This window comes from Ahaetulla prasina, chromosome 5, assembly GCF_028640845.1.
Source record: "Ahaetulla prasina isolate Xishuangbanna chromosome 5, ASM2864084v1, whole genome shotgun sequence".
NCBI lineage: Eukaryota > Metazoa > Chordata > Lepidosauria > Squamata > Colubridae > Ahaetulla > Ahaetulla prasina.
Window position 1 is genome coordinate 137,284,602 of NC_080543.1, and position 16,951 is coordinate 137,301,552.

The 16,951-nt window shown below is 45.3% G+C and overlaps 1 protein-coding gene across 3 annotated transcripts; it reads left to right on the forward strand.

The window, feature by feature from the left end:
• The first annotated feature begins 1,246 nt into the window (after positions 1–1,246).
• Positions 1,247–15,975, forward strand: LACC1 (laccase domain containing 1). Of its 3 annotated transcripts, none has more exons than XM_058186325.1 (6): positions 1,247–1,338; positions 5,073–5,984; positions 7,455–7,636; positions 9,053–9,218; positions 13,956–14,181; positions 15,111–15,975. In XM_058186325.1, exons 2-6 carry the CDS (start codon positions 5,390–5,392, stop codon positions 15,283–15,285), a joined length of 1,344 nt encoding a protein of 447 aa, XP_058042308.1. In that variant the 5' UTR covers positions 1,247–1,338; positions 5,073–5,389; the 3' UTR covers positions 15,286–15,975. The 3 variants fall into 3 exon arrangements, with proteins under 3 accessions (XP_058042308.1, XP_058042309.1, XP_058042307.1); XM_058186326.1 differs by lacking the exon at positions 1,247–1,338 and adding an exon at positions 2,795–2,890; XM_058186324.1 differs by lacking the exon at positions 1,247–1,338 and adding an exon at positions 4,205–4,427.
• The last annotated feature ends 976 nt before the right edge of the window (positions 15,976–16,951 follow it).

The window sequence follows — 16,951 nt, forward strand, 5'->3', positions numbered from 1 at the left end:
TTCTTTCGTTCTTTCTTTCTTTCTTTCTTTCTTTCTTCCTTCCTTCCTTTTTTCCTTCTTTCTTTCTTTCTCTTCCTTCCTTCCTTCCTTCTTTCTTTCTTTCTTTCGTTCTTTCTCAGTAATCCAGGTCATAGTTATCCCAAAGGTGCATTTTTCCTTCCTTCCTTCCTCTCCCTCCCTCCCTCCCTGTCCCCAGGAGGGGTCAGAAATCCTCCAAAGTCCCTTCCCTTTCTCTCTCTCTCTCTGAGGAACCTTCCTTGCAGACCCCAAGACCCCTCCCAAAGCCCCCTCGGCTGGTCACGTGATCCAGAGCTGCCCCTAATCCGCTCTGCCGGCGCTTCCCAGCGTGCGGTACACACCGCGGGACTGCGATAAACGCACCTTTGCAGAGGGGACGCGCGTGCATCTGCTCGGGTCGGCCTTTCTCTCTCCCGCACACCTATGCAAAGAGCTAATACACGTGTCCGGATTAGGCGCTGGGGAGAAAACGCGCGTGCACACACGCACCCTTGCAGACAGCGGCTTATTACTGCACACAGAAGGGCAGACTCCCCCTTTAGCTTGTTGGGTGAAGGAGCACTGCAGGAGGCCTGTAGTACTTACTACCTCCTCGACTTACTTTGGGCTTCATTCATCCAAAGGGGGAAAAAGTACTTAAAAGAGAAATGAGCTCTCCGTCAAACTGCAACCTGCCGCCCTCGGGCGAGTCCAGAGAGGCTTCCCAAAAATTCGGGGTTGAAAGTTGGGGTGGGGGCAGCTGAAGTTGGACTGTAAACCTCCAACGACCCTTTCCATGTTTTGTTTTGTTTTGAAGGAAGGGTCGATTCCAAATGGAACTAATCAAATTAGCCGCGCTGTGAAAGATACAAATGAATATTCGTAACGAGTTGTATTTTAAGTCGACCCCGCCGGGCTGTTGTAAACGAACGCTTCCTCGCATCCCTCTTCCCATTGAGAGCCAGAGCTGTTCGGAGTGCCGACCCGTTTCTGCCAAGCCCAGCCTCTTCGGTCCCCGCACCATTGGCCAAAGCTTTCCTCGTGGCCTCCTTTCCCTCGCACCGAGAAAGCCGGTCGTCTGCCTTCCAGCCAAGGCGCCGCTGAGCGCCTCCGGCTTGTTTTGTGTTGTTGTGCCTGGGCTTTTCTTGCTGCGCCAGCCCGTCGCCCAGCGCCGGGTGGGGGAAGCCCGAGGTGACTCAAGGTGGGAATTCCCCCGGGCGGGTGACGTCAGAGCCTTCGTGCCCCGCCTGCCATTTAAGGTGGGAGCGCTGCGGAGGCGAGCGGGAGCGGCCGGCCGACTTTTGCAAATTCCCACGCGGGTCTGCAGCGTCTTTCTCCGCCGTAAGTGCCTCCGAGTCCTTGGATTTGGGGAGGGGGCAGCAAGACCCGATCTATCATGCAGGTGGATGAAGGAGAAAGTTTGCAGCTCAGGGTGGAAAGGAAGGTTCCTGGTGCTCTCTGAGCTTGCTTGCTTTCTTGCAGACGTTTCACGACCCAGCTAGGGAACAGCATCAATGCTTAAAGGGAGGGGGATTTGTGGGAAGGAGGAGGATGAGGAGGAGAAGGAGGGGGAAGAGGAAAAGAAAGGGGGAGGAGGAAGGGGGGAGGGGGAGGAGGGAGAAGCAGGAGGAGGGGGGAGGAGGAGAGGAGGAGGAGGAGATGGAGGAAGAAGAAGGAGAAGAAGAAGAAGACGACTACTATGGGTCCTTGGTGCTCTTTGAGCTTGGCTGTTTTCTTGCAGACGTTTCATGACCCAACTAGATAACATCATCAGTGCCAAAAAGGAGTGGGGTTTGTGGAGAGGAAGAGGAGGACTGTGACTGTGGGGTTCTTGGTCTTCTCTGAGCCTGGTGGTTTTCTTGCAGACATTTCATGATCTGACTAGGGAACATCATCAGTGCTAGAAGGGAGTGGAGTTTTCAGGGAGGAGGAGGAGGAGGAGGAGGACTATGGGATCCCTGATGTTCTCTGAGATTGGGGTTTTCTTGCAGACGTTTCATGACCCAACTAGGTAACATCATCAGTGCTAGAAGGGAGGGGATGTGCAGAGAGGAGGAGGACTGGGGGGTCCATGGTCTTCTCTTAGCCTGGTGGTTTCCTTGCAGACGTTTCATGACCCAACTAGGTAACATCATCAGTGCACAATGTCTGCAAGAAAACCACCAAGTTCAGAGAGCGCCAAGGATCCTCCGGTCTTGAATGGCACGCAACTTCGGATTGAGTTGCAGGAGCGAGATCTGAAGGAGGAAGTGGATGAAGGTGGAAACGTGAACGGCTCAGCTTTTCACGAGATGGGTTGTCCTTGTGGATGTTCTTGTGTTCTTTGGCCAGTCACCCCAAGTCATCAGTTTTTAAGTACACAGAACAATTGCTCTGAATTCATCTGACAGAGACAGAGCTGGAGACACACACACACACACACACACACACACACACACACACACACACAAATGGCTGGCATGACATTTTTCTTCTCCGTTAAGGCCAATGCCTTGTGCCGGTCTTTGACCAACATTAAGAGTCAATGCCTTGAATGGCAGAATAACAAGAGTTGGAAGGAACCTTGAATAGAATTTAGAATAGAATAGAATAGAATTTTTATTGGCCAAGTGTGATTGGACACACAAGGAATTTATACAACCCCTTGCTCAGGCAGGAGACCCTATACCCGTGATGCTGAACCTACGGCACGTGTGGGCCTCTCTGCGGGAACACAAGCCATCGCCCAGCTCAGCTCCACCGCTCGTGCACGCAGGCTTCCTGCCGGCCAGCTGATTTTCGGGTCTGCCCTGCAAGCGGGAGACACGCGGGGGGACCTAACTTTCTCCTCACTTTCTGCTGCCTGTGCTTTCCCAGATCTCTGGAGATTCCCCTCCCAGCGCTGTTTTGGGAGGTGAGGCCAAAAGGGGGGGGTCATGCGCGCATGGGGAGTTTGTCTGTGCATGCAGGGGTCGCGCGCATATGCAGGGGGGTGGGGCACGTGGGATTGGCATTGCTTTATATGTGTGGGCACGTGCGTGCATGCTTCTGGCACCCGAGGGAAAAAAGGTTAGCCATCACTCCTCTATACCATTAAATGGTTATTTTATTTATTTATTTATCTATTTTATTAGATTTTTATACCGCCCTTCTCCCGAAGGACTCAGGGCGGTGTACAGCCAAAATAGTAAAAACCCCACAATATACACATTAAAACAAAACTTAAAACCAAGCATATAACTTAAATGGCCAAAATTTTAAAAAATTTAAAACCCTAAGATACATAAAAACCCCAATTTAAAAATTTAATAAAACTTTTAAGCCAGTCCCGCTTGAATAAATAAATGCGTTATCCAGGTTCTTCTTAAAAAATGATGGACCACTCACAAAAGTTCTAGAGGCAAGCTGTTCCACTGATTAATTCTTCTCACTGTCAGGAAATTTCTCCTTAGTTCCAGGTTGCCTCTCTCCTTGATGAGTTTCCACCCATTGCTTCTTGTCCTGCCTTCAGGTGCTTTGGAGCAAGGGTCTCCAACCTTGGTAACTTTAAGCCTGGAGGACTTCAACTCCCAGAATTCTTTGCTGGCTGGGGCATTCTGGGAGTTGAAGTCCACCAGGCTTAAAGTTGCCGAGGTTGGAGACCCCTGCTTTGGAGAATAAGTCGACCCCCTCTTCCTTGTGGCAGCCCCTTAGATATTAGAACATTGCCATCATGTCACCCCTAGTCCTTCTTTTCAATTAGACTAGACATACCCAGTTCCTGCAACCGCTCTTCCTATATTTTTATCTCCAGCCCCCTAATCATCATAATTGCTCTTTTCTGCACTCTTCAAAGTCTCAGCGTCTTCTTTTGTAATGTGGTGACCAAAACTGAATGCAGTATTCCAGGTGTGGACTTTAGATGTGTTAGATCCTAGCTCCCATCATCCCCAGCAGTCAGCTAATGGCTATGTTGTAGGGGTGGCTATGTTGCAGGGCTGATGAGTGCCGTCCCTTAATATATCAATCTTGCATCATTTTTCAAACATCTGGAATCAAAGCAATAGTGCCCAATTCAACCACTCCTTCGAATTCTACCATATTTCTGTGCGTGAGTTTTATCTAGCTTTCACTTCTTACCAAACAGGTTTTGCATATTACTCATGCAATGCCCATTTGAGGCACGTGTGCAGGCATACATATGAGTCATTGGCTGCTTCCTCAAGTCGTCTCTGGTGCTTCCTCAAAATAATTGTGAGTCTAGTGCAGAACCTTGAAGCCAAGAGTCACTTCTTCATGAAGTGCTTCTGGATGGTTTCTACCAAGGTTCTCTGCAACAGCGAGTAAATCCTTGGGTCCTTGAGTGGCTCAGACTGCTAAGACAGTCTGTTATTAACAGCAGCTGCTTGCAATTACTGCAGGTTCAAGTCCCACCAGGCCCAAGGTTGACTCAGCTTTCCATCCTTTATAAGGTAGGTAAAATGAGGACCCAGATTGTTGGGGGCAATAAGTTGACTTTGTATATAAATATACAAATAGGATGAAGACTATTGCTTGACATAGTGTAAGCCGCCCTGAGTCTTCGGAGAAGGGCGGGATATAAAAAATAAAAAAGAGCTTCAATTTCAGGGTTTGAATTTGACATTAAGATGTTTATTTTTTGCATGCAAAACATAAACGGGTGGAAGATCTTTAAACAGAGATCCAACCTAGAACTAAGGAGAATTTTCCTGACAGTGAGAACAATTAACCAGTGGAACAGCTTGCCACCAGAAGTTCTGAATGTTCCAACACTGGAGGCTTTTAAGAAGAGAGTGGACAGCTACTTGTCTTGAATGAAAGTGTCTCCTATTTGAGCAGGGGGTTAGACTGGAAGACCTCCAAGGTCCCTTCCAACCGTATTGTTCTATGTTCTATATTGGTAAGCCAGGACCAACACTCCATTCAGCTGTGAACTATTCTGAGCAATCTAAGGTTTATGACTATTGATTGTTTATGCTTCTCTGCTTTGATCACCATTGCCCTCTTGAACGACAATAGCACTTGTCTATGTTCTAGCGAAAGGACAAATTCAGCTCTTCACAATTTTATTTTTCTCTCACTTTCTCTCTCCAAAGGTTCACCTTTCTGAAAGCTACACAACCGCTCATATCTTGGTAGAGTGATCATTGGAAGAGAAGAGAAGAAGAGAAGAGAAGAGAAGAGAAGAGAAGAGAAGAGAAGAGAAGAGAAGGAAGGAATAAAGGCCTGAAAAAAGGAGAAATCTGAAAGAGGACCACAGGAATTTTAAAAAATAATAACAACCTTATAACTTGTAGCTGCTTTCCAAAGGAAAAGCCAAGGGCAAAGCCAAGAAAATAAATAATTACAACTCAACGACAGCTTTCTAAAATTAAAGGCTTCCCTTTATATATTAAAAGAAGGAAAAGGGATAATGGATGGGCAGTCTTCCTCTCAGCCACCAAGTCCGAAGACGGCGGTCTTGATTGACCTGTGGCATTTAGGGCCGGAGGCTTCCAATCCAAGGCTCGTGTGTTGCTTAGCCAGCATGCTCGAAATCATACGCAGGAAAGACCTCCGTGGGATCCCAGTGGCATGTTTCATGTGTTGCCGGAGCCCCGGCCACGAAAGGAAGGGCGAAGAGCAGGTTGAGACAGCCTTAAAAGATTTACATTGCTGTGAGGTGATAGGTGCCGAAACTTTTGCTGCGGCCTTATACGCCGCGAAGGAGAAGCTGGACGAAAACGGCGTGGAAAAAGTTATCCTCCTGTTGTCCTGGCAGAGAAAATCCTTGGTGAGGAAGTATACGGAGCAGCTCTTCACCAGCCTTTACCGGTTTGAGTTGATAGAGCTGCCTGTGGACTCCAAAGAACGGCTCTTGAAGAAGAAATCCTTGGAGTCCCAGCGCAAAGCAGGGCCTCGCGGAGATCCCGAAATGCAAAGGATCCAGAAGGAAATAAGCCAGTTTTTGGAAAGCCTTCCCAGCCTGAAAGGAGACCTCACGATCCTCAAATCTTCATTGATCCCAGGTAACATGGGAAATATTCATTCATTCATTCATTCATTCATTCATTCATTCATTCTGTATCCTGCCTTTATTACATTTACAAATAACTCAAGATGGCGAACATAGCGTGTATTTATGACGGTTGCAGTGACTTGAGGTCATGTGATCTGCGACCTTCGGACAAGCAATGTCCATGGGGACGCCCGATTCACTTAACAGCCGTGTGTCTAACTGAACTGCAGTGATTCATTTAACAACCGTGGCAAGAAAGGTCATAAAATGGGACAGAATTCAACTGTTTTGCTTAGCATTAACAACTGTTTTGCTTAGCAGCAGGAATTTTGGTCTCAGTTGCGTTCATAAGTCAAGGATCTGTCTATTGACTTTTAGTGGTGTGTTTTTTTTAATGGCTTGTAATATATGAACAAAAAATGAAACATAGGAACCAAATAAAAAAAACAAACCACATGAGCACAAATGAACAGTGGTTAAAGAAAAAAAAGAACGTAAGAAAAGAAAAATAAATGTTGTAAAAGATGTACATGAAAGCAAAAAATTGCATTCTTAACCAGCCAGCTAATCCTTTCTAACACTGAGAAATATTGAGCAGATATCTATAGCATTGATAATAAGTAAGCATGTTCATTTGTAGAAAGCAAACACCCGAGTTTCAAATCAGATACTTTCAGTAAACTTTTTAGCTATAAACTGTTCAGAGTAAATCCAAAAGTCTTCTTGCTTCAATAGATTGCAAATATTCTATATAAGTCTGTTTGATTAGGCCAAATATGTCTTCACAAGACCAGATAATGTAATATTAATTAATATTACTGCAAACAAATTGAAAATAATTCATTTTAAACCAAAACAATACAACGGTAGAACACGCCCAAATTATAAAGGCCTGGTTTCCACAGAAATATTAAATTTCTAACATTGAAAGATTTAAAAATTCATTCCTTACTGCATATCCATGAAGGGTGGGGTTTTTTGTTTAATTAACTGTGTTGTAGGATCACAGAAATTTAACATTATTTGAAACTTTTAGACTGTTGATTCACTAGCTTCATGTGATTTCCTGCTACTATCTAAGTAATCCTTTCTAAATAATGTTAAACAGTATTAAACGTAGATTCAGGAGCTTTCAATACTTGTCTAGTAATGTTAGTAATTTTGGAAATTCAGATACTGTTGATCATGTATCGGATCCAGTTTTATTATAAGCATGTGTGACAAAATAAGAAAATGAGCCCAAAGTCACCATTAATAAACTACATTTTAATCTGTTTTGTAATCCTTAAGAAAATTCTGAATAAACAGGAGAGCAGTTTTTAAACTGGAGTCTGTTTGCTGGAATTTTTAGTCAGATTGAGTTCTCTGTAAAGAAATTTTTTTAAAAAGCATCTTAAAAATGTAAGGAAACTTATGTTTAGGCTCTGAATATAACTGCTTTTTTTTTCCTTTTGTGTTTTAAAACTTTTTTTTTTTCCAGAACATATTTTCCTGCATGGATTCACAACGAGAGCCGGAGGCATCTCCTATGTACCAACGCTGGGCTCTTTAAATCTCTTTAGCAGTTCTAAGCGGCGAGACCCACCAGCTGTGGTTAAGGAAAACCTTCGACGATTATCCCATGCTGCGGGATTCAATCCAGATACGTATCGCAGCATCAAGGTAAGTGTTGTGTCTCGTCCAATTTCACCTCAGCCGGGGCCTTCTTATCTGCTTCCGAACACGGAGGAATGTCCTAGTATGCCTCCAGCCCGCAGCCCTGGCTCCATGCCCAGACAGGCTGAAGAAGAAGAAATACCTCCAGCCCCCAGCTCTGGCTCCATGCCCAGGCAAACGGAGCAACTAGACCCCTCCCTCTCCTCCACAGCATGTGAGCCTGAGGAAGGTCAATTACCAACAGCTGCCGATTGGAGTGACCCTCGTGTCAGAAGACTTGATAGGCGGAGGCAACAGAAGGAAGGGAGGGGCAGGCCTGGATAAGTGCTGAGTCATGGAGCCACACCCCATGGCCTATATAAAGGACCTGCTTTCTGGCATTCTCTGAGTCAGGCAAAGTCTAAACATATCTTGCTGAAGTCACTTTCTGGTCTCCTGCCTGCCCTGAGGACTTTGCTAGGACTTTGGCAGAGCTGCAGAGGCAAGCCTGATTCGGATTTCCCTGACCCGGCCGTCAGCGGAGGAGTGGGACACGACAGTAAGATCCAGAGGGACTTAGAAGAAACCTTCTTAGGTTGAACTGTGGAGTCCTTGGTGCTCTCTATGCTTGATGGTTTTCTTGCAGGCGTTTCATTACCCAACTAGGTAACATCATCAGAACTAGAAAGGAGGGGGAGTTTGCGGAGAGGAGGAGGAGGAGGAAGAAGAAAGGGAGAGGAGGAGGACTGTGGGATCCTTTGGTTGGTTGTTTTCTTGCAGGCGTTTCATTACCCAACTAGGTAATATCATCAGTGCTAGAACAGAGTGGGGTTTACAGGGACGAGGAGGAGGGGGAGGAGGAAGAGGAAGTAGAAGAGGAGGAGGAGGAAGGAGAGGAAGAATAGGAAGACTATGAGGTCCTTGGTGCTCCCTGAGCTTGGTGGTTTTCTTGCAGAAGTTTCATGACACAACTAGATAATATCTTCAGTGCTAGAAGGGAGGGGGGGGTTTGCAGAGAGGAGAGGCAGGGAAAGTGGGGGGAGGAGGAGGAGGAGGAGGAGGAGGAGGAGGAGGAGGAGGAGGAGGAGGAGGTGGAGGAATAAGACTGTGGGGTCCTTTGTGGTCTCCGAGCTTGGTGGTTTTCTTGCAGGCATTTCTGCAAGGAAAGCCCAACTAGGGAACGTCTTCAGTGCTAGAAAGAACTGTATATAAACAGAAAGTAAACCCGACTCCCTCCTAGCACTGATGATATTACCTAGTTGGGTCACGAAACGTCTACAAGAAAACCACCAAGTTCAGACAGCGCCAAGGAGCCCACAATTCCCCTCCACTAGCCCACTAAAAAGGCTTCACTGGGATTATTGGTTTGGGAAGTCCCAAAGGGACTATTTGGAACCAATGTAGGGGTCCTAATCCGGGCCCCGCTTGTTGGTTTGTGAACAGGTCAACCACGCCAGCGACATCTGGGTGATGGGAAAACCCCAACCAGAGAGCTACGATGGGATCGTAACCAACCAAAGTGACATCACCATCGCCGCTCCCGGCGCAGACTGCATTCCTATTCTGTTTGCTGACCCGGTCAAGAAAGTTTGTGGAGCTGCCCATTCAGGTAACCCAACACCTGTCGTTCTTGACCCAGCTCCCAAACACGACAAACGTTCCTTGTACGTAAATGTCCTCTTTATTAGGAGCACCAGCAGCCCCGGCAAAAAGTCTCTTTCTTTTTGTCACCACAGGCTAACAAGTTTGTCCATCCGGAAGATGGATAGTTGTCTGCCACACCTATTCATCTCCGCCCCCTGCCTTTTATCCCCAGAGCTAGGGTGGGACTTTGCTAGCAGCGGTGGCTCTTCTGTCCCAAGGACCGGCCCATAGATTTCCACTGCTCTCCTCTCCCCTCCCTTCCGTGCATCTGCGCGTCAGGCACTAGACCCAGCTGTTCCTCCTCTTCCTCATCAGCCACCTCCAGACCTGGGGGCTGTTGACTCTCCATCTGAGGGCTGACGGACGGCCCTGTTGTGTCTCGCCCGCTTTCACCGCAGCCGGGGCCTTCTTATCTGCTTCCGAACGCTGAGGAATGTCCTAGTATGTCTCCCGGCCCCAGCCCTGGCTCCATGCCCAGACAGGCTGAGGAGGAAGAAGTACCTCCAGCCCCCAGCTCTGGCTCCATGCCCAGGCAAACGGAGCAACTAGACCCCTCCCCCTCCTCCACAGCATGTGAGCCTGAGGGAGGTCAATTACCAACAGCTGCCGACTGGAGTGACCCTCGCTTCAGAAGAATTGATAGGCGGCGACGTCAGAAGGAAGGGAGGGGCAGCCCTGGATAAGTGCTGAGTCATGGAGCCACACCCCATGGCCTATATAAAGGATCTGCTTTCTGGCATTCTCTGAGTCAGGCAAAGTCGAACATATCTTGCTGAAGTCACTTTCTGGTCTCCTGCCTGCCTTGAGGACTTTGCTAGGACTTTGGCAGAGCTGCAGAGGCACACCTGATTCGGATTTCCCTGACCCGGCCGTCAGCGGAGGAGTGGGACACGACAGGCCCAGGCTCTGCCTCTGTCTTTCTCTCTCTCTCTCTCTCTCTCTCTGCCAGCTCCATCCCTTCTTCCCGCTCGGAGCTCTCAGGTTACTTTGATGCTGGCCCTGACTCCCACGCCTCCTCCTCCTCCTCTTTCTCTCATTCGGCGGCTGGAGGGACCAGCGGCCAACAGGCCACAACACCTGTGGCTTTGTAGACACCAGAGTTTGCATGCATGTTGCAGCTTTCCGTATGTTTCCAATTCAGCCATTCCGTGAGTCTCCTCGTTTCTTGATGCAGAATTCTGCGCTGTGCGTCTTTGCCACAAGTATACAGGTAGTCCTCGCGTTACGACCACAGTGGAGGCCGAAAATGACGTTGCTAAGCGGAACCCATCTGTGAAGTGGGTTTGCCCCGTTTTGCAACTTTTCCTGCCACCGTCGTTCAGCGAATCATTGCATTCCTGAAGTTAGCTAAACACGGTTGTTAAGTGAATCTGGGATTCTGACCAGTTGACTTTGCTGGTCAGAAGGTCGCAAAAGGGGATCCTGTGACCCTGGGACTCTGCAACCGTCGTAAATATGAGTCAATTGCCAAGCGCCTGGATTATAATCAGGTGACTCTGGGGATGCTGCAACAGTCGTAAGTGTGAAAAATGGTCATAAGTCACTTTTTTCAGTGCCGTTGTAACTCTGAATAGTCTCTACATGCCCTTGTAACTTTGAACCAACACTAAATGAAACCGTTGTAAGTTGAGGACTAGCTGTGTTTCTTTCAGTAAGCTCTCTCCTTTGCTCTTTGCTAGTTTGAAGTCACCCTTTCTCAGACCCAAAAGGCAACTGGACTTTCTTGGTTTTTTTTTTCCTTCTTCAGAACTGAAGAAGCTTCTTAGATGAGAAGCGAAACCTCTTCAAGGAAAACAACCAAGAAAGTCCAGTTGCCTTTCGGAAAAAGCACTTTTGGGACAACTATAATCTGGAGGACTGAGAATCTCCTTTGAAAACGTTTTGCTTCTCATCCAAGTAGCTTCTTCAGTTCTGAAGAAGAACCGAAGAAGCTTCTGGGATGAGAAGCAAAACCTCTTCAAAGAAAAACCAGAAAGTTCAGTTGTCTCTTGAAAAAACATCTTTGGCACAACCGTGACCTGGAATCATGACCGTAGACAAAGTTTCTCAGACATTGCGTGAATGCTTCAGTGGTTTGCCACAAAAGAAGGGTTTGGAAATCCCACAGACTTGACAACGCCTAAACATTCTCTCCGTTTGATAGCCAAGTTATATCCTTGTCTTAAAATAATTGTGAGAAACGCAGTTTGTTAGGCAGAAGGCAAAAGGAAGGGAATTTGAAGAAGTGAAAATAAACGCATTTACGTCAGAAATACACGGAACGCTTGCTTGCTCTTTCTGAGCTATGCTGACTTGAGGTAATTGTAGTTTGCAAAAAAAAATTTTAAAAATGTCATCTTGCAAAAGGAAGATTGCTCGGCCCTCTGCTTCTTTTGTTGCTAGAGTGTGAAGATTAATCCCTAATCCCTGTGGCATTTTTGTCACTACTTCCCGGTTCTTTGTTTGGGGAAGTCTGTGGATGGCTAGCACATTCTGTTCTCCGAATTTTGAAAGGTTGATTGAGTCACCTCGAGTAGTTTAAAACAGGTCACTGGAAAAGCGATAGAATAGAAAAATAATCACGATTGTCCTTTTTTCTGTACAGCAATGGCACACACCTAGAGTACTGCTTCCATTTTTGGTCACCACACTATAAAAAAGATGTGGAGACTCTAGAAAGAGTGCAGAGAAGAGCAACGAAGATGATTAGGGGCAGTGGTGGGATTCAAGTAATTTAACAACCGGTTCTCTGCCCTAACAATTTCTTCCAACAACCAGTTTACTAAACTGCTCAGAAAGTTAACAACCGGTTCTCCTGAAGTGGAGCAAAGTGGCTGAATCCCACCACTGATTAGGGGACTGGAGGCTAAAACATATGAAGAACGGTTACAGGAACTGGGCCTGGTTAATCTAGTGAAGAGAAGGACCAGGGGAGACGGGATAGCAGTCTTCCAATATTTGAGGGGCTGCCACGGAGAGGAGTTGGGGGGTCAAGTTATTTTCCAAAGCACCCGAAGGCCAGAGAAGGAATAATAGAATAGAATAGAATAGAATAGAATTTTATTGGCCAAGTGTGATTGGACACACAAGGAATTTGTCTTGGTGCATATGCTCTCAGTGTACATAAAAGAAAAGATACATTCATCAAGGTACAACATTTACAACACAATTGATGATCAATATATCAATATAAATCATAAGGATTGCCAGCAACAAGTTATAGTCATACAGTCATAAGTGGAAAGAGATTGGTGATGGGAACTATGAAACGATTAATAGTAGTGCAGATTCAGTAAATAGTCTGACAGTGTTGAGGGAATTATTTGTTTAGCAGAGTGATGGCCTTCGGGAAAAAACTGTTCTTGTGTCTAGTTGTTCTGGTGTGCAGTGCTCTATAGCGTCGTTTTGAGGGTAGGAGTTGAAACAGTTTATGTCCAGGATGCGAGGGATCTGCAATAATGGATGGAAACTGGTCAAGGAGAGATTCAACCTGGAAATAAGGAGGAATTTCCTGACAGTGAGAACAATCAACCCATGGAACAGAAGTTGCCTTCGGAAGTTGTGGGAGCTTCATCACTGGAAGCTTTCAAGAAGAGACTGGACTGCCATCTGTCAGAAATGGTGTAGGGTCTCCTGCTTGGTGGGCAGGGGGGTTGGACTGGATGACCTCCAAGGTCCCTCCCAACTCTGATAATCTGTATCTGTCCATAAAATGAAATCTCAATGTACCTGGGAAATTCCAAGTCATCCTGGATTTATTTTTCTTTTTAAAGAAAGGTGTTAAGGGTTTTAAACCTGTGAAATTGGTCAAATCTACAGGATGATTAGAGTTAGTCCTTCACTTCACATCACGGGTAGCAAAAAAAAGTCATAAAATGGGGCAAAACTCACTTAACAAATGTTTCCCTTAGCAACAGAAACCTTCCACTCAATTGTGATCGTGATGTTTGTGCCACTGTTGTTAAGTGAATCACTGCAGGTGTTAAGTTACTCACACCGTTGTTAATGTGAATCTGGTTTCCCCATTGACTTTGTTTGTCGGAAGGTCACCAAAGGGGATCATGTGACACACACACACCCCCGGGACGCGGCAACCGTCATAAATATGAGTCATTTCTTAAGTGTCCGAATTTTGATCGCGTGATCATGGGGATCCTGAAACCATCGTAAGTGTGAAAAATGGTCACTAAGTCACTTTTTTCAGTGCTGTTGTAATTTTGAACGGTCACTAAATGAAGCGTTGTAAGTCGAGGACTACCTCTGTAAGAAATTTTGGCTAGTTCTTCTTTGCATAGTATGGATAGTCCTTGACTTAGGACCGCATCTGGGATCCGAATTTCCGTGGCTTGGTGAAGTTGCGCCTGATTATACGTCCGTTCTTAAGGGAATCACGGCAAGTTGTTCAGTGAATCGTATGTCGTTAAGTGAATCCAACTCCCCCCCCCCATTGATTTTGCTTGTCAAAAACCAGCTGTGAAGGTTGCAAACGATGATTCCAACTATCGGGACATTGCAAATATCATAAATACATGCCACAACTTTTAATACACCAAATTTTGATCATGTGACCATAGGAACCCTGCAACAGTTGTAATTTCAAAGACTATTTGTCCTTCTACGGTTCTGTAGTAGAAAGTTTTAGGATTTGCAGTGCTATTTTGCATCGTCTTGCATTTAAACTCTAAAAAAACAAGTTACTTTATTATTTTTCTCTGTCTTTCAGGCTGGCAAGGCACCTTACTAGGGGTTTCTGTGGCCGTAGTTAATGCTATGGTAACAGAATACGGTTCGGACGTAAAAGATATCCTCGTAGTTCTTGGACCATCTGTGGGGCCGTGTTGCTTTACGCTACCCAAGCAATCAGCAAAAGAGTTTTACAAGATTGACCCAACCTGCGTAAGACGTTTTGAATCACCCAATCCATATGTTGATATTCGGAGAGCAACACGGTAAGTCTGGCCTTGTGGACACTTTAGAATAAAAGAATAGAAGAGTTGGAAAGGACCTCGGAGGTCTTCTAGTCCAACCCCCTGCTCAGGAAGGAGACCCTATTCCATTCCTGACAAATGGATGTCCAGTCTTTCCTTAAAAACCTCCAGTGATGGAGCACCCACGACTTACGGTGGCAAGTAGTTCCATTGGTTAATTGTTCTCATAGTCAGGAAATTCCTTCCTTCCTACCTACCTACCTACCTACCTACTACCTACAGTTGAAGGGGACTTTGGAGGTCTTCTAATCCAACCACATGCTTGAGCAAGAGACCCTATACCATTCCAGACAAATGGTTGTCCAATCTCTTCTTAAAAATTTTGTGGAAGCGTTCACAACTTCTGGAGTCAAGCTGTTCCACTGGTTAATTGTCCTTGCTGTCAGGAAATTTCTCCTTAGTTCCAGGTTACTTCTCTCCTTGATTAGTTTCCATCCGTTGCTTCTTGTCCCGCCTTCAGGTGCTTTGGAGAATAGGTTGACCTCTTCCTCTTTGTTTCCCCTCAAATTTTAGAAGACTGCTCTGCTATAATGTGTAAAACATTAATTACACTAATTAACACCTGAATCCTTCATGCCCCATCTATGATTTTTCTCTCTCTCTTTCTCTCTCTCTTTTTAGTATGCAAGTTGCCTAATTCTGCTATTAATATAACTTTACAGACTTCAGATGTTAGGAATTGGGAGCCTCTGATAAGGTTGATAACTCTGAAGGTTCTAAATATCAATGATAAACACAATAAAGTAACCCAACAACAATTCTTGCTGGAAATGTTGATTATCCATTTTCCTCAGTTGGGAAAATCCCCAATGCTGTTTCATCATAATTTTTTTTGTGGTGGCTAATAACTACAACATAACATTTTCTCTTGTTTTCTTCCTCCGCAACAGACTTCTCCTGGAAGCTGGAGGGATCCTACCCATGAACATTCAAGATGACTCCACAGCAGACGCGGAGCAAAACCTCACACTTTGCACATCCTGTCATCCTGACATGTTCTACTCACATGTTCGAGATGGAGAAAACTTTGGCACTCAGATTGGCTTCATCTCTGTTAGAAACTGAGAGTACATCCTAAACCGTGGGAACTATGGATGAAGTTTGATGAACTTTCCTTAGTAGTAGAAAGATCCTTGCGACAGTTATAAGTTTCCCACCAAATTTTTAAACTGTTTGCAACCAACGATTTGGGTATGGCTAGTGAAAAGAGGGAGTAGGGGAGACATGTCATCAGTATTCTAATATTTGAGGGGTTGCCACAAAGAAGAGGGGGTCAAGCTATTCTCCAAAGCACCTGAGGGCAGGGCAAGAAGCAATGGGTGGAAACTGATCAAGGAGAGAAGCAACTTAGAACTAAGGAGAAATTTCCTGACAGTGAGGATAATTAACCAGTGGAACAGAAGTTGCCTTTAGAAGTTGAGGATGCCTCGTCACTGGAGGTTTTTAAGAGATTAGACAACCATTTGAAAGAGTATATGGCCGTGGTGAAATCCAAATTGTTTAATACCGGTTCTGTGGGCGTGGCTTGGCGGGCTTGGCAGGGGAAGGATACTGCAAAATCCCCACTCCTGGGGGAAGGATATTGCAAAAATCTCCATTCCCACCCCACTCTGGGGCCAGCCAGAGGTGGCATTTTCCAGTTCTCCGAACTGCTCAAAATTTCCACTATCGGTTCTCCAGAACCTGTCAGAACCTGCTGGATTTCACCCCTGTTATAGGGTTTCCTGCTTGAGCAGGGTTTGGACTAGGTCTCTTCCCATTCTATTCTGACCTTCAAATGCTTCTACTGAACCTTCTGCTCCACAACTCGACGTGGATATTTGCCAAAAAAGGAAAAAAATGACCAAAACAGCTCCCCACCAGCTATCAACACCTAGATGAGCAGAAATGAACACCAAGATTAACCACAGACCAACAATCAGGAAGTAAACAATATCCCAGTCAAAGAACTGCCAAATAAGTTAAGAGTAAACAGCCCAACCAAATAACTACCAAGACCACTCGCATCAACACTGACAGTGAAAACCACTAGGAAACTAGTTTTTCTAGAAAACCACTAGAAAACCCCACTCCTCAGTAATCCTGGTGATGTTACTTAGTTGGGTAACGTCTGCAAGAAAACAACCAAGCTCAGAAACTACCAAAGACCCCTCAAGATTATATTTCTGCAACCAAAGCTTTGTTTTAGATTGAAAGTTACACTTTTGTGGCCGTTACAGTCAAGGGTTGATCAGAGTAATAGTGATTATTCCTTTTGTTTCAATCTTTTAAATAAAATAATGATCTTACTAACACATTTGACTCAACCTTGTGCCTTTCTTCAGCCATTTGGCATGGCAGGGATGGGCAGTTTTCTTGCATTTGAGAAATAATCCTTTTTTTTACCCAGAGCTTAATTTTTAGTTTAGCGGTTTTAATTGAGTTATAAAGTACTGTAAAATGCAAAATATGAAAATAAATAGAAAAACAGTGGGTGGGGGAAAGGAGGAAGAGAAGTGAGGAAGGATAAGAGAAAAAGAAATAGAAACATTTCAACTCTCAAATGTTGCAGTAAAATAAGGCGTTGACATCAAATCACAACTTTTTCCTTTTTCACAATAATATGAACCAGCCATTTCTGTAAAGATCTACCAATCTACCTGGAAAACCCAAAGTCAGAGTTTCATTCTTTTTCACATCAAGCACGAAGTTCCGAAGTGGTCTCCATGTGGAAACAAGAGTACTTATGTTC